Consider the following 23,796-nt stretch of genomic DNA (forward strand, 5'->3'; position numbering starts at 1 on the left):
CGGTTCCGTCACGTCTGTCTCTGTCATATGTCTGCGGTCCGACCACGTAGGGCGTCCGACAGTGTACACATACTGCTGCCGACATCGTTTGCGGGGCCTAATTCCCCCATGTATGGGACAATATGGCCTCGAAGCCTACCTCAAGATGGACTTTTCTACAGCAAGCCGTTGCGTCGGTAGAATCAAAACTAGACAATATTCTGGCTGAAGAGAACGACCCCGTAAGGAGGAGTAGCACGCCGGCGCAGCCTCCTCGGGACACCGCTCCCTCGAAAAGAAGTAGGTTGTGTATACTCAGTTTGTCTCGCTCGTGGCTAACTTGCCGGCAGTATCGTCAGAACTCTCACGAAGTAGCAGCAATGCGTCCGCTTCTAATGACAGACTCCAAGAACGCCTTGCGCGGGCAATGGCAAAGAAGAATGCCAGCCGAGCTGAGAGTTCGTCTGCTGTCAGAGACCAGTCGCAAACCCGATCAATACAAGAGGATCAAACTGCTACACCTTCAGAGCACACGAGTCCGGAGGGCGACTCGATAGTTGTGCCGCCGCAGGGTGATCTAACTCCTCAGGAGCCTAAGGATGGACAATCTGGACCCCAGGACGATTCCACAACTTCGGACAAGAAAGATCCTCAAGGATCAGAACCCAGTGAACCAGCGTCGGCTCTTCATGTCCAAGGCGAGGAAGAACCGGCAAGTGACACGGTCAATCCTACAGCGAATAACCGGACTTCCTCAGAGAGAGCGTCCCAGGACGCACAAAGAAAAAGCGACAGTATCCCACTGAGGCCTGAAGATGAAGATTCAGAAAGAGCTAAAGAAGAACTGGACACCTACAATGAAAAGATCGACTCTCTCCAACGAAAACTGCAATATCTGAGCGAAGAAGTCGCGGCCTCGGCCAGACAAGCCGCGGCTTCAGCAAAACAAGATGCAGCTTCCGCCGACGCGGGTAGCTTGGAGAAAAGACTCGCCGAGAAGGACGAGAAGATAGCTCTACTGATTGAAGAAGGAACCAAACTTTCCAAATCCGAAATGACCTATCTGACAGCAGTCAAGAAATTGAAGGTTCAGCTAGCCGCCAAAAACAAGGAACAAGAGGCTATCAAAAGCCGTGCTGAAAGGGCAGAGCGTTCCTTGAAGGCCATGGAAGACCGGGCGTTGAAGGCTGAAGCAGCGAGCAAGAGAACGGAACAGCAACTTTCCGCGAGCTTGGCTGCTGCGAGTGACTTGGCATCCATCAAAAAGGAGAGGGACGCTCTCCAATCTACCTTGGCCGAAATGAAAACCCAGTTGTCAAGAGCAAATGCAAGAGCAGAGGCCGCAGAAAGCAAAGCACAGTCAGACCAGCTGGTGAAGGAGCGGAGACGTATCACTGAGCTGGAGGACGATCTGGCCAGTGCCAGAGTGGAGAAGGAGATATCGGAAGACAAGTTGCGAAGGGAGATCACAGAGCTGCAGGCCGCCCTAGAAAAGGAGAAACAGCAAGCTCGCGCCATGGAGAGCGAAATGCTAAGCGAGCAAGCAGCACTAGAAAGCAAGTTGGAGGCTTTCCGCGTCAGAGCGGAAGAAGCAGCGTCTCTGGACCAGGGCCAGGTGCAGGCCAAACTACTCCGACAAATTGAGACACTCCAGAGCCAGTATGCCTCTGCGAGTCAAAATTGGCAAGGTATTGAAAGTACCCTGCTCGGTAGGATCACCAATCTGGAGAAGGAACGGGATGAAGTTGCAGCCAGGGATGCGGATCTGCGGAAAAAACTGCGTGACACCACCCAGAGACTCAAAGGTGCCGAACGAGAACTAGAAAGCATACAGGTCAAGTATGCAGACATGGAAAAGAGTCTGGCCGAAGTCCACGAAGAAACCGAGAGGTTAAGTCGCAAGGCGCGTCAACTCGAAGAGGACCTGTCCAATTCGTTGAAAGAACTCGAGGAACAGAAAGCAAATGCAGCCAGAGAGCTGCAACGTAAAATCGATGAAGAGAAGGCGAAATGGACGACTGCTCTGCACATCCAGCGCACCGAGTCACCAGGGACGTCGGTCCGCAAAACTTCCACCATGGGAATGGGTTTTGACATGAACCATTTGATGAGCCCTGTGTACGAGCGACCCAGCAGTCGAAGATCTTCGATCATGCCACTGTTCGACTCGAACACGCCGCCGCGACAGCAATCGACCACTTCTATCAAAGGTCTTGCGAACTTGAATGGGCCCACGGCAGAAACGCCGTCTGTGGTCACTTCAATGGACCAAGACGAATACTTTGCCAATGTGCCTCCGACCCCGTTATCGGTTAGTCACCACTCTCATCGTGGCGGGGTCAACGACCTCATCTCCGCGTCCACTGTCGGAGCCGGTCCTTCGGTTCAACTTGTGGAGCGAATGTCCGCCAATGTCCGTAGACTGGAGACCGAGAAAGCCGCGTCCAAGGACGAGTTGCTTCGATTGACTACCCAACGTGATGAGGCGAGAAAGGAGGTGGTGAATCTCATGCGTGAAGTCGAGGAGAAGCGGAGAATAGAAGCTCGATTAAAGACCTTGGAGACGGAATATCAGAGTCTGAATGAGAGGCATCAGACGACCCTGGAACTGCTTGGTGAGAAGAGTGAGCAGGTCGAGGAGCTCAAGGCAGACATCCTCGATGTGAAACAGATGTATAGGCAGTTGGCAGATACCATGAAATAGACCTGCACTGGCGTGTTCGACTGCCAGTGGGCGTGTCGTTGGAAGGTCAAATCGGTTGGTTGAATGCAGTGTCGCATGGTGTACCAGAGGTAGCCAATTGAGACAGGCATTTTTCAAATGCCACTTCGCTTTTACACTGTGCTGTATAAAAATACCCAGACAGATAGATTTGTTCGAGTCTCATGCCAGGTACTTGTAGTTCGTGATCAAGGTTTCCCTTTCATTGATACTATCTACGGGAGCTGCCAGTTCAGAGAGTTCTCTCTGACTTGTGGATACCAAGCTTGACGTGAAATAACAAACACGATGCAGCATTGAAGGGGACTTCAGTTTTAATCATGGGGAGGGTCCCGTCAAAAACAGGCGGTCCAGACGTTGCTGTAGTGCTTGTCAGGTGTATGAGGATGAACGTCGCACTGGCAGCAAGTAATATAGGCAGCACCACAGGCGAGCGGCAGCAGGCGCTAACTGTCTCAGAGATGGCGGGATGTAAGGACGCCCGGAAAAGGGCGTTGAACTTGTTTGAACTGGACGCAAACTCAAAAAATATGTCAGCTCATTTTATCTATGGGCGAGTGTAAACGGAAGTAGACGCACTATCGGGCCATCTCCATCGATTTTGACCTTGAAAACGTGGCCTTCGATCTGATGATCGTCAATGAGCTCCTCCACGTATACATTCTGGCCCGTTGGGTATTGTCTGAGGTTTGAATGGTGCCCATTCTGCCAGAGCTGGGTGGTTGGAGGTTGCACGTTCTCGCCTTCCGAAAGGAAGGGGTATTCCGCCAGTTGAGGCTTGATACTGTAGTGCCCAATGGCCGAATATCTAGATGATGTCTCTTGAGTGGTTGCATGTACGCCGAGGAGTGTGGGCGTCAAGATCGAGGGAAAAACACCCGGTGCCAGGGTCGAATGAATTCTCGGCGAGATGGGATGATTATCACGGTATGGATCTCAGGAGGGAGTCATTCTGGTCCATGAACTCCGTACCCTGGTACTGCACTCAGGCCGCAGTGCAAGTTGGAAGTGGCATAAAAGCTTGTGCCGGAAACATCGTGCCAGGCCGGTTTCGTGACTGTACGAAGACAACCATGCAGTGGCCAATCCAATGTTGCAGATGACCTTGAATGGTTATCCTTTCGCAATTTCGACCGAGGAGGTGTGGTACAATGCGGGATTGTACAGAGGTGCCCTCATAAAGCTTGCTCACTCAATCTCGATTCCCTCCCTTTCGGCAGCCTTGATGATAAAGGAGCGGACTTTGTTGTCTGGGGCACATTCAATTGCCAATCTGCCGTCAATGTCTTTCTTGTCTGTTTCGGCGCCGGCTTTCAGCAGCTCAACCGCCACATCTGCATTTCCTTCGCTGATGGCGTGGTGCAGTGCAGTCAGTCCGTCCATGTCGGTAGCATTGATGGGACTCTTGTTCTCGAGCAAGAGCTTTACTATCGGCACACTTCCCACTGCGGCGGCTCGATGGAGAGGCAACTGTCCGCGTTTGTCCTTGGTCCTGGCCGAAGCCCCGTGTTTGAGCAAGTTTTTGCAAATCTCCAAGTTCCCCTTCGATACGGCAAAATGCAAGGCGGTCGCACCGGTGTTGGTCGTGATTTTCGGGTCGGCCTCCTTCGCCAACAAGAGCTCAACAATGGCCTCTCCACCATTGTCTTTCAGACTCGATGCAATCATCAACGGTGTCCATCCTGAGCCGTCCTGTGCGTCAGGGTCGAAGGACCGTGTCGAGGTGAGCAGTTTCACAATATCTAGGTGGTTGAATGCGCATGCCCAGTGGATTGCGAGGCGTTCGTCTTCATCGACAACTTTGGCGAGTTTAGGATTTGCCTTTTGGATTGTTAGCCGCCTGGCAGCGGAGAAGGATTTCAAACGTCTTGCTCAAGATGTAGAAGAAACATACATTTAGAAGCGACTCGACCACTTGTGCTGATAGACGACTGTTAGTAGATGGCTCCGGGATCAACGCAGTTGTACCCACTTCTGCCTTCCCTCGCCGCCTCGTGGATGGCGTACTCGCTTTCCGCCTCTGCCGCCGCCATCTCGACAGTGAAAGCAATGCACTGTTGCCAGTGTTTAAATTGTCAGGCGGAAGGAAACTTGTAGTTGAACGTCGCGATCACAGGCGGAACGGAGCAGTCTTCCCCGCAAAAAGTGACGACCAATCAAAATCGGCCTTGGCTGGTTTGTCAGGTTTGCGATTCAGCCAAAGGCGGAAAATAGAATCGCGGACTACAATTGTATGCGATGCCATCATTATAGGATATGAGTACCTGCGCTGCAATCCTGCCATCACTCCGTTGCTCAACAGTTCGCAACGCAGATATGGCGGCAGCAGCAAACTCCTTATCGGAGAGGACCAAAGCTATATTTGGAGACGACTACACCGAGCCGACGACTGTCCAAACGTACGCCATCACCACATCGTACAAACGAAAAGTCGAATATGAGAGCGTCCGCGAGTTGCCGAAAAGCCTCGCTGAAGCGCAGGCAAAGGCTGCCGCGTCGCGAGGTCCAAAGAGACCCAAGGTCCAACCTGGTGGAAACCAAATGGCTTTGGTGAAGAGCGAAGGAAAACCAGACTCGCCATCGCAAACTGCGCAAGGCAATGCCGGCACAGGAAACAGTCTGATTCGAAGACCTAATATGATACAACCTCGACCAGATTGGCACGCGCCCTGGAAGCTGATGCGAGTTATATCTGGACACCTAGGTTGGGTTCGTGCGTTGGCCGTCGAGCCGGGGAACCAGTGGTTCGCGTCCGGCGCTGGAGATAGGACGATCAAGATTTGGGATCTTGCGTCTGGGCAACTTCGACTTACTTTGACGGGGCATATCTCGACAGTCCGCGGACTGGCAGTGTCGCCTCGACACCCGTACCTGTTTTCATGCGGTGAGGACAAGATGGTCAAATGTTGGGATCTGGAAACCAATAAAGTGATTCGTCACTATCATGGTCACTTATCAGGCGTGTACACGCTCTCGCTCCATCCAACTCTCGACGTACTTGTCACGGGTGGTCGAGATGGTGTAGCCCGTGTCTGGGACATGCGGACCCGCTCCAACATCCATGTCCTGAGCGGCCACAAGGGTACCGTCACCGATGTCAAGTGTCAGGAAGCAGATCCTCAAGTCATCTCCTCAAGCCTCGACAGTACCGTGCGGTTATGGGACTTGGCTGCGGGAAAGACAATGGGTGTGTTGACACATCACAAAAAGGGTGTCCGGGCTCTTGCTATTCATCCAAAGGAATTCACTTTCGCCTCGGCATCGGCCGGGTCCATCAAGCAGTGGAAATGTCCAGAGGGAGCATTTATGCAGAATTTTGAGGGCCACAATGCCATCATCAACACTCTGTCTGTCAATGAAGACAACGTTCTTTTCAGTGGTGGCGATAATGGCAGTATATGCTTCTGGGACTGGAAGACTGGCCACCGGTTCCAGACGACCGAGTCCCTTGCGCAGCCTGGATCGCTGGATGCCGAAGCTGGCATCATGAGCAGCACTTTTGATCAGACCGGCTTACGTCTGATCATGGGTGAGGCTGACAAGACCATCAAGATCTGGAAGCCCGATCCGGATGCGACTCCGGAAACGCATCCTCTAGACTGGAAGCCTACGTTGGGAAGAGTCAAGTATTGATTTGACCTTACATGTCTTGAATAACCTTCTATCGGTAATGCAACGGCCATGGGATATTTTGAGATGTTTCAGCGATGGAGTTCAGGCAAAAAAAAAAAAGGGGATTCTCATGACGGGGACGGGAGGGGTTGAAGTACAAAGGCCAGACCATGGCACGGTGACAGTGAAAACGAAACGTCCCTTTTTTTGGATGGATTCAAATTACCATAAGTCAAGACACGATCGAACTGAAGCACGAATCCCAAACATAGAGTGCTCCCGCCCCAAACATCCAAGCCGTCGTCCGTCCCTGGCGGTACCGGCCATCAAAATGGCTTAAATCCACGATACCCAGCGTCAACCACCTCACGCAAGACCTTGCGGTACGCGGCCAAACCGCCGAAGTAGAACATCACAGTGTGCCTTTTGCCCGGGATATTGGCCCCGAAGATCCAAGAGTCTGTCTTCTTGAAAAGGCTGTTGTCGCTCAGCTCCTTGCACAACTGCGTCCAGTCATCCTCGGCATCAGGGAGTGCTTCTATAACCGGTCCCAATGCAGCAGGTGAGTCATTCGTGGGACTGTTAGTCTCTGGATTCTTCGCACGGTAATGCTCCTCGGCCCTGGCGATAGTGTCGGCGATGAACTCGACCTGTGTCTCAAGTGTGGGCGGGATGTTGGTAAAGGGACTGTTCGGACCCGTGATCATAAACAGATTCGGGAAGCCTGGCACGCAGACGCCCAAATGAGTGGTCGGTCCGCCTTTCTTGTCCCAATGATCTTTCAGGCTCTCGCCATTGCGGCCCTTGATCGCAATGCGAGTATAATTGCCATCCACCGCGTCGAACCCTGTCGCGAATATAAGAACGTCCAAATCATAATGCGTCCCGTCCGACATGGCAACGCCTTTCTCTGTGACACGGTCTATCGGATTTTCTTTGAGGCTGACGATATCGACATTGGGGCGGTTGAATTGTTCGTAGTACCCTGCGTCGCACAGTGGGCGGCGAGCATAGAAATCATGCGGCGTCAGCTTCCTGGCCTTCTCTGGGTCTTTGACAATCTGGCTGATCTTCTTGCGGATGAATTTACAAGCCTCCTCATTCGCCTCTTCGTTGACCGACAGGTCGCTGAAGGTCCAAAACATGAATCGAAACCCGTTGCCACGCTGCCACGCCTCTTCGAACTTCTTCTCTCGTTCCTCCGCGGACACGCTCATGGCTGGGGTCGTGGACTCTTCGAAGCCAAATGCCACGGCGCTGTTCCGGACTTGGTCCCAGATCTCGTCATAGCGACTGTTGATGGAATCGCGATATTCCTGTGTTACGGGCCCGTCGCCACTGGGCACGCTGTATTGTGGGGTGCGTTGGAACGAGACCAGTTGTCGCACGTCTTTGGCGATGGCTGTGATGACCTGCACGCCGGTGGATCCATTGCCGACAATACCGACTCGTTTCTCTCTAAAGTCGTGCGCGTGTGGCCATTTCCTGCGCAATAGGATATACAGTCAGCAACGCCGGACGCAAGGATCATGCAAGTACCAAACGCTGCTGCCATAGTGTGCCGCTCTTACCCTGTATGGTACATTTCGCCCTTGAAAGTCTCAATGCCGGCAATGTTGGGGTAATTGGTCTTTGAGAGCAGTCCCAAGGCGGTCACCAGGTACCGGGCCGTGAAGGTGTCGCCGGTCGAACACTCTACGACCCAGACATTTTTGGCCTCGTCGTAGTGGGCATGTTCGAGTTCGGTGTTGAACTGCATGTACTTGCGCAGAACATATCGATCGACCACATGTTGCAGATAGGCCAGCACTTCGGGCTGTTTCAGATAATGTTCTTTCCAATGGTAGCTGAGCAGATCTTCTTTGTCCCAGCTATATCGGTAGACTGTTTTGCCGGCATGTCAGCGTTTCCATCCGGTACGCAAATCTTGAACTTACTGTATGATTCGGTGTCCGACATGGCCCCAGGGTATCGGTTCCAATACCACGTCCCCCCGACATCGCCAGCAGCGTCTATCACCTTCACCGAAAGCCCTTGCGCCAGCAGTTTGTGGAGTTGGTAGATTCCTCCAAAGCCGGCGCCCACGATCAGCGCGTCGAAATGTGTCTGCTTCATGACTCTCGACTATGCCGTTACCTGTTCTTAGCGACCTATGCGAAGATTTGTTCCAGAGGATGGACAGCTTTTCAGCTCCCTGTTCAAGGGGCATGAAGCCAAGGGAGGTCAGGCCATGTTACCGAGGCAAGCAGGACAATGCGAAGAGATGCGGAGAGGATGTCGTGCTTTGAGACCCCCATGAAGTATTGAACCAGTCGGCGAGTCCAGCTGTGGAGACCCCGCATTCGTGGGAGATACTGTATACCAGGTACCTTATCCATTGTACCTGGAGTGCTTGGCTGCATGAACTCGAGTCATCCGGCTCGATTGTCAATCTGTTGACGTGGGGATGCCTGTGAAGAGTCTTTCAAGGTTGTACAGGTAGTATCACTCGCCGTTGTCTGGTCAACGCTATAGGTCTGCAAACCTGTTGGTGCCACTCTTTTTCCGACAAGGCTGTGACCTCCTTTTCCGGATGAAACCTGGGGCTGTTCAGCATTCGGAACTCAGAAGCGTGAGGAAGACTGCCACTGCTGTCATTCACGGTGGTCACCAACTCTCTACAAAGTACTTCAATATCGAAGCTTGTCAAGTTCAGCCTTCCTTAATCCATGCAGTGTGGACCACATTGGGTGCCCGTTGCCCACGTGATGAAACTATACCATTCAAGTTTGCCTGCCACTAAATAACCACTTTCATTCAACTCCTTCTTCCACACCGGTTCAAGTCCGTGGCTCACTACTGGCAGAAGGGAGAAGGCAGCACCCTTCCAAAGGTGCTCTGCGGTACTGGTTGGTGACCAAAGTTACTCTCCTTACCAACTGCCAATGCGCCCAAGATCTCTTCCTCCTACAGTCAAGTCACCGGAACGGAACATCAAGGCTTGCTTGCTGCAAGATTCGCTTCCTCTTGCTCCTCCCTTTCTCCTTCATTATGCAAGGCTTCCTTTGCTGCCACATGATTTTCCTTGTACTTCTGTTGATCTTCGTTCTTCCTCTGTCGCTTGGCATCTTTCATGCGGTTCTTTTCTATTGCACTCAATCGTCATTAGCCAAACCACTGGAAGGAGAATATCAATGCGCAGGTATGACTGACCTTTTCTTGGCGTCGTCGATGCGAAAAGCCCAATAGGCAAGATGGCTGGAGTCTTGTCTTGCTCAGGCATTGGCATATTGAGAACTAGCATTCGACTGTCGCCCTCCACAACACAAAACTCCTCTCTCTCACTAAAAGAGAGACTTTTGTTTTGGACTCTCAACGACACTTTGCCTACGAATTCTTCGTGGTGCGGACATGGACTGTTGTCCTCGGTGGCTTCTTTGATGCGATGGCTTTCACCTAGATCCTTCAGGAGCTGGTGCGCAATGACCTGGCACACATCCCCCTCAGCAATGGTCGCTTCCATTGCCTCAGAAAATACCTCCTCCTCTTCGCACCATATTTGAAATCCTGGTATTGTTTTTTCTTTCTGCATACTGAGGAGGCGGCCAGCGAGATCTTCTTTTCTGCTCCCATATTAACATGATTCACATCCGGTTCAGTGGCCCTATTTATCTTCCCAGGAGCACTCTCTAGCAGGGCAACGATGAGTTGGCACTGCCACTTGCAGGGCCTGGGAGGCCACAGCGAGAGAGGCCATTCTCTCAATTCAGCCTTGGGAGGTGTATATTGCAGGCAAAACTCAAAGGCTAGATAAAATACTGCACGGATGCCATGTCTGTCGGGCACTCATGCAGCCATGCAAGCTGCACCGTACACCGCCTGGTCCAAGCATGAAATGGAAAGGGTGGGAAGGCTGCCATCAGATGGGTATATTGAGCCAACATTGATCAACCCTTGCGGGATGAACCGACCACTATATTGCCCTATGTTCAAGCACAAAGGCCGAATCAAACCCCTGGCCCCAGTTTTATCTTGATCTTCGCTTGTCTGAATGCGTCTATTCTGGCCTTGTGAAAAAACCTCCCTCTACAACAGTGGCAGGCGGCCGGTGACTAGGGAACCGAGTCCAGGCCACGAAACCAACAAATCAAAGTTCCAAGCAACCCTCCCTGCTTGCAGCCTTCGCACGGCGGCTTCTACTGACCACTCTTCTTCACCTCCTGCCACCCTTTGTCCTTGCAACCTGGACAAATCACACGTATTAGGTGCCCAAGGTGCTTGGTCAAGGTCACGCTAAGGATTGCCAGGTGGCCAGGGAGCTCGTCGACCACATGAAAGTCTTCCTCGATGTATTCTGCCTTACAGCGTGGCCGAAAAGCTATCTTCACTGTTCCATCGGATCTGACCTTCAAGCCTCCTGGGAGTCGCAATTCCTTCGAATTTCTCGGATTCAGCTGTTGGTAAACACCAAGAGAGATGGCCATTTTCTTCTTGATGATGCTACCATCTGCACATGTGTCCATGCTTACAGTGAGGCCGTCAGGCAGTCCAGCAGGAGTGCGCACAATGGTATTCAGATCTCTGTACTGGTCTATCTCCCCTTTTGTGGCGCTGGCGCAGCAGGGCGCGGAAAGAGGAAGCAGACTCAATTCAGACGATCTGCAGCCCTGCTGCAACTGTCGGGCACCATCCCAGCATGAGTGAGGGGGCCCTTCGACATGAACCAACGCGCGTAAGCCGTTGGTCAGTTCCAGCAACGCCGTCAGGCTGTTGTCCTTGGCGTTGATCTGTTGCCGGTCGGCTACAGAAAGGTTGCCAGTTACATTATATGCAAGGCTTGCTCTTACACCGCCTGACGGTTGTGGTGTCTGCCGAAGCCCTGAATAGCCAGGCCCATTTGACCGCCAGAATGCCTCTTCGCAAGAGTCCTGGGCGCCGCCCTGAGCTCGAATATCCTTTGTCTTCCCCAGACCATTATCCTTTAGCTTTGTTTGAGCCTTGTCCTGCATTATTGGCTTTTTCACGTCGATTACCACGTTGATGCGAGTATTTTCAGCGGATATGGAGATATCGATGGAGGTATCGGGCAAAGGACGATTCTCAAATAGGTCTGTAATCTTGACGCTGATATTGAGAGCCATACTGTCGACGTGGCGAGGTGATGCACAATGCCGGGGCGCGGAATGCAACGAAAGGGTCAGAAAATGGGGTGTCAGGTAGCACCTGCTAAATGAAAGGAGATAGAAAGAGAAAGACTTTGTTACAAACGCGTGGACAACTGAGTTCACTGTTCAGGTTCAGCAACTCAACACTGCGGCGCAAAGGAACGCAAAAGGGGCCAACATAGAACAAGTTGGTGGGCACTGGCAGCGAAAGAGCCACTTGCACCGGGAGATCCACTGGCACCGGGAGACTCACTGGCATAGAGGGAGCTACTCACTTCCCCGGCGAGTCCCACTGGCACTGGTACTAGCTGACGCAGATAGAACAGGACATCCGAAGTGTTACTCCCCGACTAAGGTACCAGACGCAGGTACCGGAATGACTGGAGTCGTCGCCGCGGACGAATTAATTCCCATCGGTTTTGTCACGTAAGAAATCTGCTCTGATGGCATCCTGAACCGGAAACACGTAATGACACCCCCGGGCTGGCAAAAGTCGTAAATTGCTCTCGAGTCGACCGGACAACGACTGGTTGCGTGAAGGTGTTGCTCGAGTCATGGTTCAAGTAACTCCTGCCCTGTCGCATAAGGTATTCTCTCACCGAAATCCGTTGACAGTGTGAAACTCCACGTTGGTGTAAGAGGCTTTTCTAGAACTTACAGACCGGTTACCTTTGATGTCAGCCACCTGGTTAGACGTGAAAAGCTCCCCGAGACTCACTGACGAGTCGCCAACTGCGCCGAAGTGATGGCGCCGGCAGGGGACCCGTTTGGCTGCGATGACAGCCACTGCCATGGCCATCATGAGTAGGTACCATTCCTCTAAGCCGCCTCTGGGAAGGTGCGGCAGGCCATGAAGAGAATAAGTCCTAAAAAGCAGTCCGTCATATCTGAATTGACCAGGATTGGAAAGCCACAGAGTCCAAGATGGGGTTGGCGGGTGCCTGAAAACCGGAAGCTGAAGGCCAACCGCCAGAGCTTGTTTTTCCTCAGGATGAGACTGCACGGCAGTGACTGGGTGGTGACCGGGAGTGATCCTGGGGCCGGAAATTTGGACACTTGGTAATGGTAGAAGATAAGGGTGGTTTTGATGCCGCGCACGCAATCCGGGCTTCGATCAGATCTCTCTGTTCCATGATTGTGAGGCCAAGAAACTCGGAACAACACAAAAGCAAGCGTGTCCAAAGGCCAGCATAACAGTTTCAGCCATTATGGGCGAAATGTGCTGGAACAGTCAATGCCCTTGCATGAAGCATATTGACCCGTATCACCGCAATTAACTGAGCGGTGGTTGCGGTGTTGGATTTCCGAACGATGTCAGGGATGCTGGCTTCGAGACCAACCACTGGCAACCCCTTTTCCATGCTTCATCAGAAGTCAGCAGGGAGACGTGGTGGCTGACACTAGGTGTCTTCTTTGAACAAACAGGCTGACATAGGCTCGGTAATGTACTGCCAGTGTTCAAAAAGGGTGCCCGACCCCCCTGCCAGTGTGGAAGCAAAGGAAAACCAGACACAGCCACCCAAAAGGTAAAGCCACACACAACACCCGGACTCGGAGTCTCTTCTCAGCCACATCTTTTGCTCTCTCACTTTTTCCCTCCTTTCTTCTCTGCGAGTACTCTTACTCACCAACCCTGTTCGTGACAAACCAGGAAGTTATTGTCATTAGTGATTGGTTTGCTTCACGCATTGTGATTGTGAGATTACAAAACAGTCAAGCCAATCCATGAGCAACAGCATGTGACAGGAAATCTCCACCAGAACTTATTCGCAGTGCGACTGTCTGGACGGTAGGGTAGAGAGCCTTGCAAGACCGGCCATTCTGCTCCCTTTTCTGCCTGCTTTGGCTCAGCGGGGTTTGGCGGCAAGAGACTATTTGGTTCGGTGTAACGTCCGTTTCGCATCTGGTACCGGAAAACGGGCGGATCAGGGTCCAAGAACGCCAGTTGATTGGATCGATACCAGGTAAGGCTTAAAGACCAAGGAGGTTGAAGAAGAAGGAAAACAGATGCTGCTGAAGATCGTAGAGGGAGCTCCATTCTTTTATGTTCGCAACAAGGTGGTCAAGATTGGAAGCATCCCCTTGTACAGGGCGGCCCTCCACTGTGGCTACTAGTACTTCGGATAACACGGTGCAGCTTGACAGATTGTGGCAGCAGGCCCATGCATGGTGTTCAAGGGTGGCTCGCATTCACGCTGATAAGTCACCACCCATTGGCTCTATGCATCCTACAGCCAAGGGCCCGTGCCGGGCGGCGTCTTCCAAGTTGTAACTTGTGATCACTCACATGAACAAGTGTTCGTGATGCTCTCGCCTACTGGGCGACCTGAACGCCATCTTGGGTGCCGCACTTGCAGCCCAAGCGAGGTCTTGAGGGTGACATTGGCGGTTTATTTTCACTGACCTTTCCCCCAACGGCATGGTTGCCTTCTGGTCCCTACGATGTCCTCTGTGTGCCAACGCAGAGCTGCGCGGTGAGGGAGAGGAGGAGGCACGATGTTGCCTCGTGTGAGCCTTTCCGCAGAGCCTCTCAGAGCATCCTCGTCGCCTCAGGCGATGGATGCCCTGACCCCCCGGCGAGTCTCTTAGCAGGCAAAGGAAGCCGGCAGTCGAAATGACTGCTTTCCATCACTTTTCACAAGTTCATTGTCGCGAACCGAGATGAATGGGTACAATGCCCTTGCAGCCCGAATCGGGACGTATCCCAGCCTGGCCGTGTTCAGGAGGTTTCTCATCCTGCACTCCCGAGACCTGCTCTGCATGCAGGCCGAGATTGTGAATCTCGAGCAAAAGCTCCTGCCCGCCATCGAGGTGGACCGGGAGGTCAAGGATCCGTTGAGAAATGCCTTTGAGTACGACATCGCGGCATTAAAGGGGCCTCATACGACCAAGAGGGCCGGATTACAATGGAGTCTCACCATGGAGCTTCGTGCGAAGCTTAAAGAATACGGCAGGTCTTGTCCTTGCTTCCCCCCTTATTTTCCCTTTTTCTGCACCACTTCAATCTCAGCGATCTGGGACTGATAAATGGGCCTGCAAGGTCCCTTGATTTTCGCTAGGCGAGGCACAACTTCGATTTGCCGCTCTTTGCCGTCTTGCCCCTGCCGACAAGAATGCTTTGGCGACCCTGCAAGAACTGCTCCAAAAGCCCTTCGGGAGCGGCCTCTCCTTCCTCAAACCTCATGAATCTGGAATTTGGGATGAGGAATATATCAATGACATGGCCTCGCTGGCCGGACAAAATATAGACAGAGATGGACTTTCCAAGCTGATTGAGAAGCTGGTCAGGAGCGTCTACCATCCATGGATGGGCCACAAGGTTCATGATCCCCTCTCAGTCGCCGAGGAAGCTTGGGCCTGTGAAGGCGACCTTGGACCGGTGATTTATTATCCCGACAACTATGTCACGGCGGCCGCGGATGCTTTGAGTACCATCCTCGCTTCGGTCTTGCCGGCTTGCTGCGCCCTTGGCTTGTTCTTCATTCGCAGTCCTTTGACAAGGATGGTTGCCATTGTGGCTTGCACCGTCGCGTTCAGTGTCGTCTTGACTTTGGTCGCTCGGCCCCGGAGGGTCGAGTCCTTTTGTGCCGCTTCTGCATTTGTCGCGGTGCTGGTTGTGTTTGGGGGAAGTGGAACATCGAATGATTCCACTCCTTCACCTTCACCTTGATTGTGCAAGCCGTGTTGGGCAGAACCACAGGGGGGCAGAGTGTCATGGTATGGTCACTCGGAGAAGGAGACATCTGAGGAAGATGTACGGAGAGAGTCATTGGTGATTGCTCCGTCAGTTATATTCATGTTTATATATCCATCTGTTTCGTGTACACTCTCCTCCTTCATCTGCTAGAATCGTCGTTCCCTTCAGGTGGTGGGTTTATGGTTCCTGGCCCAAGCGGCTGTGATGTTGTTACCCGCACTCTTCATGGAAGCCATACAGCGCAACGACTCATCGCTGTATCTTTGGTTCGATGCAGGTTCATGCCTCGTCACTGCCAGTGCCCGAGGTCATGCATGATGCGAGGAGGCTGCCAGGCCGGCACAGAGTGCTGGCACAAGTCACCCCGTCTTGGAGCATGACGGGGTCACGGACACGGAGTCGCTCGCTTCTTTGAGGGTTCATGCGACGTGAAGCTTTTGCTGGCTGGCAGGCAGGCAATAGGGGGTTGATACAGTGCATGCAGTACAGAAGAGAACGGGAACCAAACCCCAATGCAGTGATTCATTGTGAGGTGAGAGAGGCCCCCTTCTTGCCTTGGATAATAGGCGATGACAACGAACCAAGGAATTGGACTGGACTGCTGCCTCCGCAAGCTGGCAGTACAGTACCTAGGTACATGTTGCACCTGTAAGCCAAGCCTCCATCAAGAAAGCCATCCATGATTGAAGAGGAAGAATTACAGTATCAGTTCAAGGGTCCAATACAATTCTATCTACTTTACTAGTAGGTAACTGACTCGAGTCACTCGACTCGATGGCCTCCTGATGTTATGAAGCTATGTACATCGGCAGTTTATCGACCTCCGGGGACATGAGACATGAGACATTGCAAGCTACTACTGTATCAAGTCAATGCCCGGAGAAGACGGCATTAGGTATTTCGCAGAATGGGGTGTTTATTTCGCAGAACCGCTATACCGTAACGGGTAATATTTAGACCTACCTTAATTTAATTCGCCGGCTAGCGTAGCCCCCGCGTATATTTCGTAGAAAACTTAGCACTCGGCTCTAATTAGCCGGATCTTTAAGCCGAACGACGCTAAGTCTAATCGAGCGTAATATTACTAGAAATATTAACAAATAAGTCTAGGCTAATTATAGCGCGCTATTTAGACTATACGAGTTACGCTCGAATTAGAGTCGATTTACGAGCTATTTTTAAGATAATAGAGTATAAAAGTAATATTATTATAGCTATATAGTATAGCGAGAGCTACTAAATCCTTAGAGCCTTAGGCTTTTCACTATATATTTACCTAGTAAACGAGCTCTTATCTTAAATCGCTATACTAGTCGAAATATACTTATTCTAGAGAGCGAACCTCTTTCTCGATCTCTTATCGAGCTAGTTATTACTCTTATTAGTACCGTTATAGAGCCTCGTCCTACGCCTCCTAGTATTATTATAGATCCTACTCTTCCTACGCCTTCTAGTGCCGTTATAGCCGTTATATATTCTCCTCTTTCTACGCTAACTATCGAATTTCGTATTCCTAGAGACGTCGAGCGCTCTCGCCGAGGTATCACGAACCTAGCAGGAGCAATAGGCGTATGATTGATAGAATGGCAGTACGAAGGCTATCAAGGAGAGTTGCGCGGGTGCGCGAGGTAGATATCTACTAAGCCGCGCCAAGCCTTCAATTAAGTAATAAGTTATCCACGTAGTTACGTGGTAGAACTACGTTATATATTATAGGTAGCCGCCATAAGGGTTAGAACTATAATATCTCCCCCCTCTAAATCGGTCGTAAGATCTCTCGATCGATAGCTATATTTCCGAAAGAATAGAAGTACCCGCTAATTTTAGCTATACTTACTATCCTAACACTACCGGAGAATATAATAAAGCCCTTTATATTCCGTCTTAATACTACCGAAGAATATATCTTAAACCCTCTTCTTAAACGTTAGCCGTAGAAGAGAAGACTCTCGTCGAGTACCGCCGCGGTAGTATCTATTCGTCTTATAAGATAGCTATTAACCTAGGCCGATAGAGTAACTTCTAAGTCTTAGTTAGTATACGATTCCTAGAAGGCCGATTTATAGTACGAATTTAGCTACCGTTAGGTCGATAGAGCGAAACTAGTTATCTCTTATACTTCTAACGCCTTTTAAGTAGATTTCCTCTATCTCTAGAAACGCCTTAATCCTTCGTCGATACCTACTTCGTATTCCTTAGGAGTCTATATTTCGATATATCGTTTCTTTAAACCCTAGTTAAAGTTATAACCCTATAATAGTCCTAGCTTATCCGGGTATTCGTCGTAAAACGTCGTTATAAGTTCCTTATACCCTAGAAGAATATTCTTTTATAGTCTCTAATCCTATATCGAGCCTTTCTATTTAACTAGATAGAATAGTTTATCTCTTTTCTATTTCGAGTCCTAGATAGCCTCTACCTCGTATTCTTAATATTTACTATCTTTACGTAAGACTAGTTCCGATATAGAGAGAGCTTATATTTAGTCTAGTAACGGGTCTTCTACTACTAGCCTTAAGAGAGACGTATAAAAGATATTATAGATCTACGAGTCTTTCGATAAACGTAACTTATAGACTCTCGGGTTTACTATTTAAATAACTTTAAAGAGGCCCTCGTTCTTAAAGTCTAACTTCTTACTCGACTTCTTAGTCCGTATATTTTTCGTATTTAACTAAATATAGTTATCTATCTTATATACTAGTATAGATAGTCGTTTATTCTATTCTTCGTATCTAGCTTAGGCTAGGGATATTTAAGCTTTTACTTCGCTATAGATCTTCTATATTCTATCGGCGAAGGAGTCGGCCTATCGAGTATCTTTAACTCCTATCGATAGCGTCGGTTCTATTAGGGACGGTAGTTCTATACTAAAGCGAGAGTAGAGTCTATAGTTAGCGAAGAATAAAGATACCTATATAATATCCGAGATATATATATTTATAGCGAATTCAGCTAATAATAGCTAATTAACCTAGTCGTCCTATAAGTAGTTATAATATACCCTTAAGTATTATTCTATAAATTAGTTCAAGTTTTCGAATTATCTATCTATTTTAGGGTAATAGATACTAGATATTCGACGAGAAATATATAGTCGCTTATAAAGTCTCTTCTATAGTTTAGAAGTAAACTAGATTCTACGATCTAACGTAATAAAGTCGGGTAGTCCGTATCGACTAAAGACGTAGATAAGAAAGAGTCGTGCTATACTAAGTACGTTAACCTTATCGTAAGATATATAATAGCGCCATTTAGTAAATCTATCGGTTACTACTATTATATTAGTGTACGTAACGCTATTCCGGATATATAGCGGTAATTCGACTACGAAGTCTATAGCGATTTCGGTCTAAGGTCGTTACGATACTAGTAACTATAGTAGCGTCTCTAGTTTAGTATCCCGAAATAATTTCGATCTTCTATATAGATAATAATTCTTAACGAATTATTTAATATCTTTCGAGAAGTCTAGCTAGTAGTAGATTTAATTAAGAGATTCGTAGATACAAGTACTACTAGAGTATTCTAAAGAAGGGGCGTTATAGTAGGCTCGAATAATTATTAATCTTAAATCTTTGTCGTTAGATATCTAGAGTCTATTTCTATAGTAGACGAGACTATCTCTTTCTTTATAATCTACTAACGAGATCTACTAATCTAGGATATTCGAAGGTAGCCGTAGTAGATATTATCTAAGTACTTCTCGAATCGCTATTAATAGTTTATCGTTTTCGTATACCTCGCGAACTTATATAGATATCGATTTCTTATTCTCTTAGATATCTATAGCTAGTATAGTTATAACGGATAGTTTTCCTACGAGAAGGACCTCTTTTACTAGATTAGATATTTTTAGAAGAACCTAATATTAATAGTAAATACGATTATCTTCCGATCTATCGAGTCGATCTCCGGGTCGTCGAGTAAGACTATTCGGCTTCGTTCTCTATTTACTAGATCTATATTAGATTTCGAAATAGAATTCCGATAAAAACTTACTCTATCTAGTCTATCGTTAGTTTAATTATTTAGTTATTATAAAATACTTAAGCGAACGATAGTCCGATAGTACTTTAACGGGACGGTTAGGATCGATATCTACTAGTTCGGAACGCTATTCTTTAAATACTCTTATAATAGCGAGTAACTCCTTATTATAAATTTCGTAGTTATATTCCGCGGAACTTATCTTTTTAGAGAAGAAGACTACTAGCTTAAGCTTTCTATCGATATTATATTAGAAAAGAATACCGATAATAACGAGATTAGACGTATTAACTTCTACCTAGATATCTACGTCCGGATCGAAATACTTTAATACTAGGGCTAATATAAAGTAGGCCTTAAGTTTCTTAAATACTACTTAGTAGTCCATAGTCTAATAAAACGGTTTCTCTTTAGCGTTCTTTATAAGTTCTATTAATAAAAAGACTATCTTTCCGAATCCTTATATAAATATACGGTAGAAGTTAGCGAATCCTAAGAATACTAGAATATCTCGAACTAATCGAGAGAGTTACTAAGCTTAAATAGTTACGACTTTACTAGAATCTATTCGAAGGCCTTCTATAAAGATAATTATTCTAAGATACTTAACTTTCTATATATAGAATTAGATTTTATCGATATCTACGTAAAGTCTAGCGTCTCTTAGCCGGCGTAAGACTTCTTTTATATATCGACGATAGTTCTCGATATTATTACTAAAGACTAGTATATTATCGAGATAAGTAGTATAGAAGTTATCGAGAATACTTTAAAGTACGAAGTTAATATAGTTTTAGAATAAAGACGGAGTATTATATAACCCAAAAGATATAATTAGATACTCGAATTATTCGAACCTAGTAACGAATACGATTTTCTATTTATATCCGGTAGTAACGCGTAGATAGTTAAAGACGATAATAATATCGAATTTCGTATAAAATCGTACCTTATATAGTTAGTCTAGCGTTTCTCGAATACGAGGAATAGAATATCTATTCTTAATAATAATAGTATTTAAAGTACGATAGTCGATATAGAATCGTAATCCCCTACCGAGTTTCTTTACTAAGATTACTAGAGACGTAATTAGTAATAACGAGAGTCTAATAAATTCTTTTACGAGTATTTCGTCTAGATATTTCTTTATCGCCGTTAACTTCTATTATATTATACCGTACGTCTTCTTATAAGATAGTTTATCGAGATCTATTTCTATTAATCTAATTTTATAGTCTATTCCTAGTCTATAGGGAGATAGTTTATTAGAAGTAGAAGTATAGAAGATATTAAGAAATTTATAATATTTAGAAGATACTCGTTAGACTACGTCCGTTTTCTCCTTATCGGCTATAAATTTCTCGAAGTTAGCTAGATTAACGATATAATATTTTAAAGGGTCCTTTAGGGTATAGAAACCTAAGTCTTCGTAATAGAAATACTTACCGTCCTTAGGATCTCTACTATAATTATCGGGCTAGAAGACTATACAGCCTTATATATCTTCTCGAATAGTTTAATAGAAATCTATTAGTTTCTCTATAACTATCTTAATACCGTCAATATAGGTAACTAAGGATAATATTCGTAGGCCTCTAGAACTAAAGACTACTTTATTCTATCTATACGAGAGGTATAACTTATAGTAGAAAGTATTAAACTTAATAGAGCGAGTATAGAAATCTAGTTAGACGGCGTACTTCGTTATCTAGAGTAGTCCTAAGATTAGAGAATAGTTTAAAGAGGCTATATAGTATCTTAGTCGTTCGTAATAGCGACTAATTAAATATTCTACTTCGATAAAATAAGTAAGAGAGTAGCGTCTATCGTCTACTAGTTCTATATCTCTAGACTTTAGAAGCTATAATAGAAAAATACCTAATTTCTTAATAAACCGTCGATCGATAAAAGTAGATATAGCTTCTATATCTAATATAGCTTTATATTTCTTAGTACTAGTTAGGGTACTTACTATATAGTCTAACGTAAGATAGTTATATTTAGTTACCGTTATAGCTATTAGTCGTATTAATTTATCTCGTTCGAGTATTAGTCGTTCTAAGTTAAGTAAACGAGTCTAGTCGAGACTTAGAATCTTTAATTTCCCGAATCGCTAGTATAAGATTAATAGTTTAAGTCGTATCTATTAGTATTTATTATTATAGCTTATTAGTCAATATCGTCGTCCTTAGACTTATTATTAGAGATTTCGTAATCGTCCTCTCTAATATTACTAATAGTCGTAATAGTATTAAGTTTATTAGTCTTTATCTATAGATAAAGTTCGTAGTCTAGATTACTATAATAGTATCCTTCCTTTCGATAGACGAAATAGCGATTCTTATCTCGAAGTTTATTTCTTATATCCCGCGTCAAGAGTAGTAAATTTCGATACTTCGACGAGATATCTTCTAAAGAACGAGATATAACTTGAGAGACCGGGCGTATTATAGGACGCGAGAAAATATAGAACGACTTAGTAGGTCTTATAGCGTTAGAGAAACGATTAACTCGACGTATATTCTTCTCTTCTATTACCTTCTTAATTAGGCGATATTAATCTATAAGGTTAGCTTTTATATAAAATAGAGTACTATCGTTAATACGAGTAAATAGTCTATCGTTAAGCTTAGTCTTTAGCTTATAGATAATATTATAGTCGCTTTTTCGTAGATAGTATACGATTAAATCGAAGTCGTTAAAAAAGAAGTCGAATATTTAGTTCTTTCCTTAATAGAGTCTATAGAATTATATACGAGCTATTTCCTCTCGATTATATTCTTTAAAGAATCTATCTAGAGCTTCCTAGACTTCTCGATCGCTAGCGTATAATTAGTTTCTATACTAATAAGCGAAGACTAGTAGTTTAGGACGAAGAGCACTAAATACTATCTTAATACACCTACTAGTAATATAACTAATAAGGACTTCCGATCTCTTATCCTAATAGAAGTCGTAATCTATCTAGATTTTATAAAGTATTTTTAACTTCTATTTATCGTAATTCTCGAATTTACTATCGAATTTATTAGAATCTAGTATCTTAGAACGACTAGTATCTATAGATACTCTAGTTCCGTAGATTTATCTAGTCGAGAACCGATCCCGTCGACCTCTAGGTAGATCTACTACTATTAAAATATAAAAGCGGATAGTTAGATTATTCGTATTACGAGTAGGATTTAGTCCTTCGCTAGAGATAATCGATCTCTACTACTATTAATACGATAGTCTAACGGACGCTCGTATAGATACTAGAGATAGAGACGTTAGTTTAACGAAGTAAATAGAAGATCGGGCCCTAATACTAGCTCGAGCCTCTATTAGTTATCGTTCGAGTACGTTAATTTCTTTAAATTAATCTCGAATAGTAGTATCTCGAGATATTAGAGTAACTTTATATTTATCTAAAGTATCTTATATACGTTTATTAGAGTCTATTAGCTTATTAATATATAGTTCGAGCGCGACTATACGGTTCTACTACTATTAAGATATCTAGTAATATTCTTCTACTTCCCCTCGTACCTATACTAACTATTTTACTACCCGTCGTATTATAGTAAATATAAGAGAGATATATTACTAAATAAATTATACTAGTTAGTTAATATTCTTAAAAGTATAATCTTTCTAAGGATCTTTATCTAAGAGCGAGTTTCTTATAAATACGTTTCCTAGTTCGTCCTTATTCTAGTCTAGTAGAAAAATAAGATCGAATCTACGTCTTAGGTATTAAGACTTCGGAGCTATTCGTCGACTAAGAGAAGGAGTCTCTTCTATAGAATCGTTCGAACCTTCTTTCTATCGATTTTCGCTATCTTCTCCTTCTTAGTTAATACTATAGAGAAATCCGAGTATCTCTCTAGTCGAAGATACGTAACGAGTATTAAACTCGCTATCTTTCTTAACCGATAGTAACGAGATATTAGATAGTTCGACTATCTAAGAAGTAGTCTAGATTTCTATATAAGTATCTTAAGTACTTTAGATTTCGCGAATAGACGTAGATAAAGAGTCCTCCTTATTATTATTATCGATAGAGTTTTTATTACTAGTAGTCTTCTCTTAGTCTTTCTTAGTAGAGAATCGTAGTTTATTCGGAGAACGGCCGCGTTTTCGTAGGGATTACGAGATTAAAGACGGAGCGTTAGTAAGTGCGTTAGCTCTAAACTAAGCACGTTAGGCGCGTAGAGATAGTAGATCTCCTATATTAAGAGGCCCTAGAGCTAGAGGAGATTACTAATCGGATAACTAATTAGGCGGTTAATCCGTTATAATAAAGGTAGTTCTTAAAATAGAAAGTTAGTAAAAGTAGAAGTAGAGATATAAATAAAAATCTTCGAGTTAACTTCGATAAATCTACGCCTCTATCGACTATAGTACTACTCTCGATTTCTACGAAGAGTAAAATTTTACGAATAAAATAAAAGATAGTTAGATATCGTTACTAAATCTACGCCTCTATCGACTATAGAGTTCGTAGCGTCGATCTTCGTACGATAATAATAACCGAGTTAATAAGTAAACTTCGGTTCTTCCGAGTTAACGGCGTAAACTTCGGGGCGTTAACTTATCGACGCTTCTCTACCGGATACGCTAAGTAAGTTATAAGATAGATACTATAAGATATTACGAACCTAGTAGGAGCA

The 23,796-nt window shown here is 46.1% G+C and overlaps 7 protein-coding genes across 8 annotated transcripts; 3 read left to right on the top strand and 4 right to left on the bottom strand.

Moving 5' to 3' along the window:
* Positions 1 to 122: 122 nt before the first annotated feature.
* HMPREF1120_00993 (uncharacterized protein) lies at positions 123 to 2,683 on the top strand (the record flags this gene model as incomplete). Its single annotated transcript, XM_009154998.1, has 2 exons — positions 123 to 279; positions 330 to 2,683. The coding sequence occupies 2 exons, from the start codon at positions 123 to 125 to the stop codon at positions 2,681 to 2,683; spliced, it is 2,511 nt and encodes an 836-aa protein (XP_009153246.1).
* Positions 948 to 4,809, bottom strand: HMPREF1120_00994 (26S proteasome non-ATPase regulatory subunit 10). Its single transcript, XM_009154999.1, has 4 exons — positions 4,674 to 4,809; positions 4,596 to 4,621; positions 3,281 to 4,522; positions 948 to 3,221 (listed from the first exon to the last, which is right to left on the bottom strand). Exons 1-3 carry the CDS (start codon positions 4,732 to 4,734, stop codon positions 3,890 to 3,892), a joined length of 720 nt encoding a protein of 239 aa, XP_009153247.1. The 5' UTR covers positions 4,735 to 4,809; the 3' UTR covers positions 948 to 3,221; positions 3,281 to 3,889.
* A 208-nt stretch (positions 4,810 to 5,017) lies between these two features.
* HMPREF1120_00995 (pre-mRNA-splicing factor prp46) lies at positions 5,018 to 6,334 on the top strand (the record flags this gene model as incomplete). Its single annotated transcript, XM_009155000.1, has 1 exon — positions 5,018 to 6,334. The coding sequence occupies one exon, from the start codon at positions 5,018 to 5,020 to the stop codon at positions 6,332 to 6,334; it is 1,317 nt and encodes a 438-aa protein (XP_009153248.1).
* On the bottom strand, positions 6,314 to 8,994 carry HMPREF1120_00996 (cyclohexanone monooxygenase). The gene is made up of 3 exons (XM_009155001.1): positions 8,251 to 8,994; positions 7,885 to 8,197; positions 6,314 to 7,798 (listed from the first exon to the last, which is right to left on the bottom strand). The coding sequence occupies exons 1-3, from the start codon at positions 8,426 to 8,428 to the stop codon at positions 6,640 to 6,642; spliced, it is 1,650 nt and encodes a 549-aa protein (XP_009153249.1). The 5' UTR covers positions 8,429 to 8,994; the 3' UTR covers positions 6,314 to 6,639.
* A 292-nt stretch (positions 8,995 to 9,286) lies between these two features.
* HMPREF1120_00997 (uncharacterized protein) lies at positions 9,287 to 9,815 on the bottom strand (the record flags this gene model as incomplete). Its single annotated transcript, XM_009155002.1, has 2 exons — positions 9,287 to 9,438; positions 9,506 to 9,815. 2 exons carry the CDS (start codon positions 9,813 to 9,815, stop codon positions 9,287 to 9,289), a joined length of 462 nt encoding a protein of 153 aa, XP_009153250.1.
* Positions 9,816 to 10,206: 391 nt separating this feature from the next.
* On the bottom strand, positions 10,207 to 15,992 carry HMPREF1120_00998. 2 transcript variants are annotated; one of them, XM_009155003.1, is made up of 2 exons: positions 11,711 to 15,992; positions 10,207 to 11,579 (listed from the first exon to the last, which is right to left on the bottom strand). In XM_009155003.1, coding segments are annotated over exons 1-2 (1,092 nt in total). In that variant the 5' UTR covers positions 11,712 to 15,992; the 3' UTR covers positions 10,207 to 10,488. The 2 variants fall into 2 exon arrangements, with proteins under 2 accessions (XP_009153251.1, XP_009153252.1); XM_009155004.1 differs by having other exon boundaries at positions 10,207 to 15,992.
* On the top strand, positions 14,119 to 15,127 carry HMPREF1120_00999 (uncharacterized protein; the record flags this gene model as incomplete). Its single annotated transcript, XM_009155005.1, has 2 exons — positions 14,119 to 14,416; positions 14,517 to 15,127. The coding sequence occupies 2 exons, from the start codon at positions 14,119 to 14,121 to the stop codon at positions 15,125 to 15,127; spliced, it is 909 nt and encodes a 302-aa protein (XP_009153253.1).
* Positions 15,993 to 23,796: the final 7,804 nt, after the last annotated feature.

Source organism: Exophiala dermatitidis (genome assembly GCF_000230625.1).
Source record: "Exophiala dermatitidis NIH/UT8656 unplaced genomic scaffold supercont1.1, whole genome shotgun sequence".
In the NCBI taxonomy this organism is placed as follows: domain Eukaryota; kingdom Fungi; phylum Ascomycota; class Eurotiomycetes; order Chaetothyriales; family Herpotrichiellaceae; genus Exophiala; species Exophiala dermatitidis.

Excerpts from the sequence above, each read along its gene's own strand:
- HMPREF1120_00994 (XM_009154999.1), bottom strand. The coding sequence starts at position 4,734 with ATGGCGGCGGCAGAGGCGGAAAGCGAGTACGCCATCCACGAGGCGGCG. Across the intron at positions 4,622-4,673 it reads GGCGGCGAGGGAAGGCAGAA|CACAAGTGGTCGAGTCGCTT; the intron begins GTGGGTACAACT and ends GTCGTCTATCAG. Across the intron at positions 4,523-4,595 it reads TGGTCGAGTCGCTTCTAAAT|GCAAATCCTAAACTCGCCAA; the intron begins GTATGTTTCTTC and ends ACAATCCAAAAG.
- HMPREF1120_00996 (XM_009155001.1), bottom strand. The coding sequence starts at position 8,428 with ATGAAGCAGACACATTTCGACGCGCTGATCGTGGGCGCCGGCTTTGGA. Across the intron at positions 8,198-8,250 it reads GTCGGACACCGAATCATACA|TCTACCGATATAGCTGGGAC; the intron begins GTAAGTTCAAGA and ends CCGGCAAAACAG. Across the intron at positions 7,799-7,884 it reads GGCGAAATGTACCATACAGG|GAAATGGCCACACGCGCACG; the intron begins GTAAGAGCGGCA and ends CCTATTGCGCAG.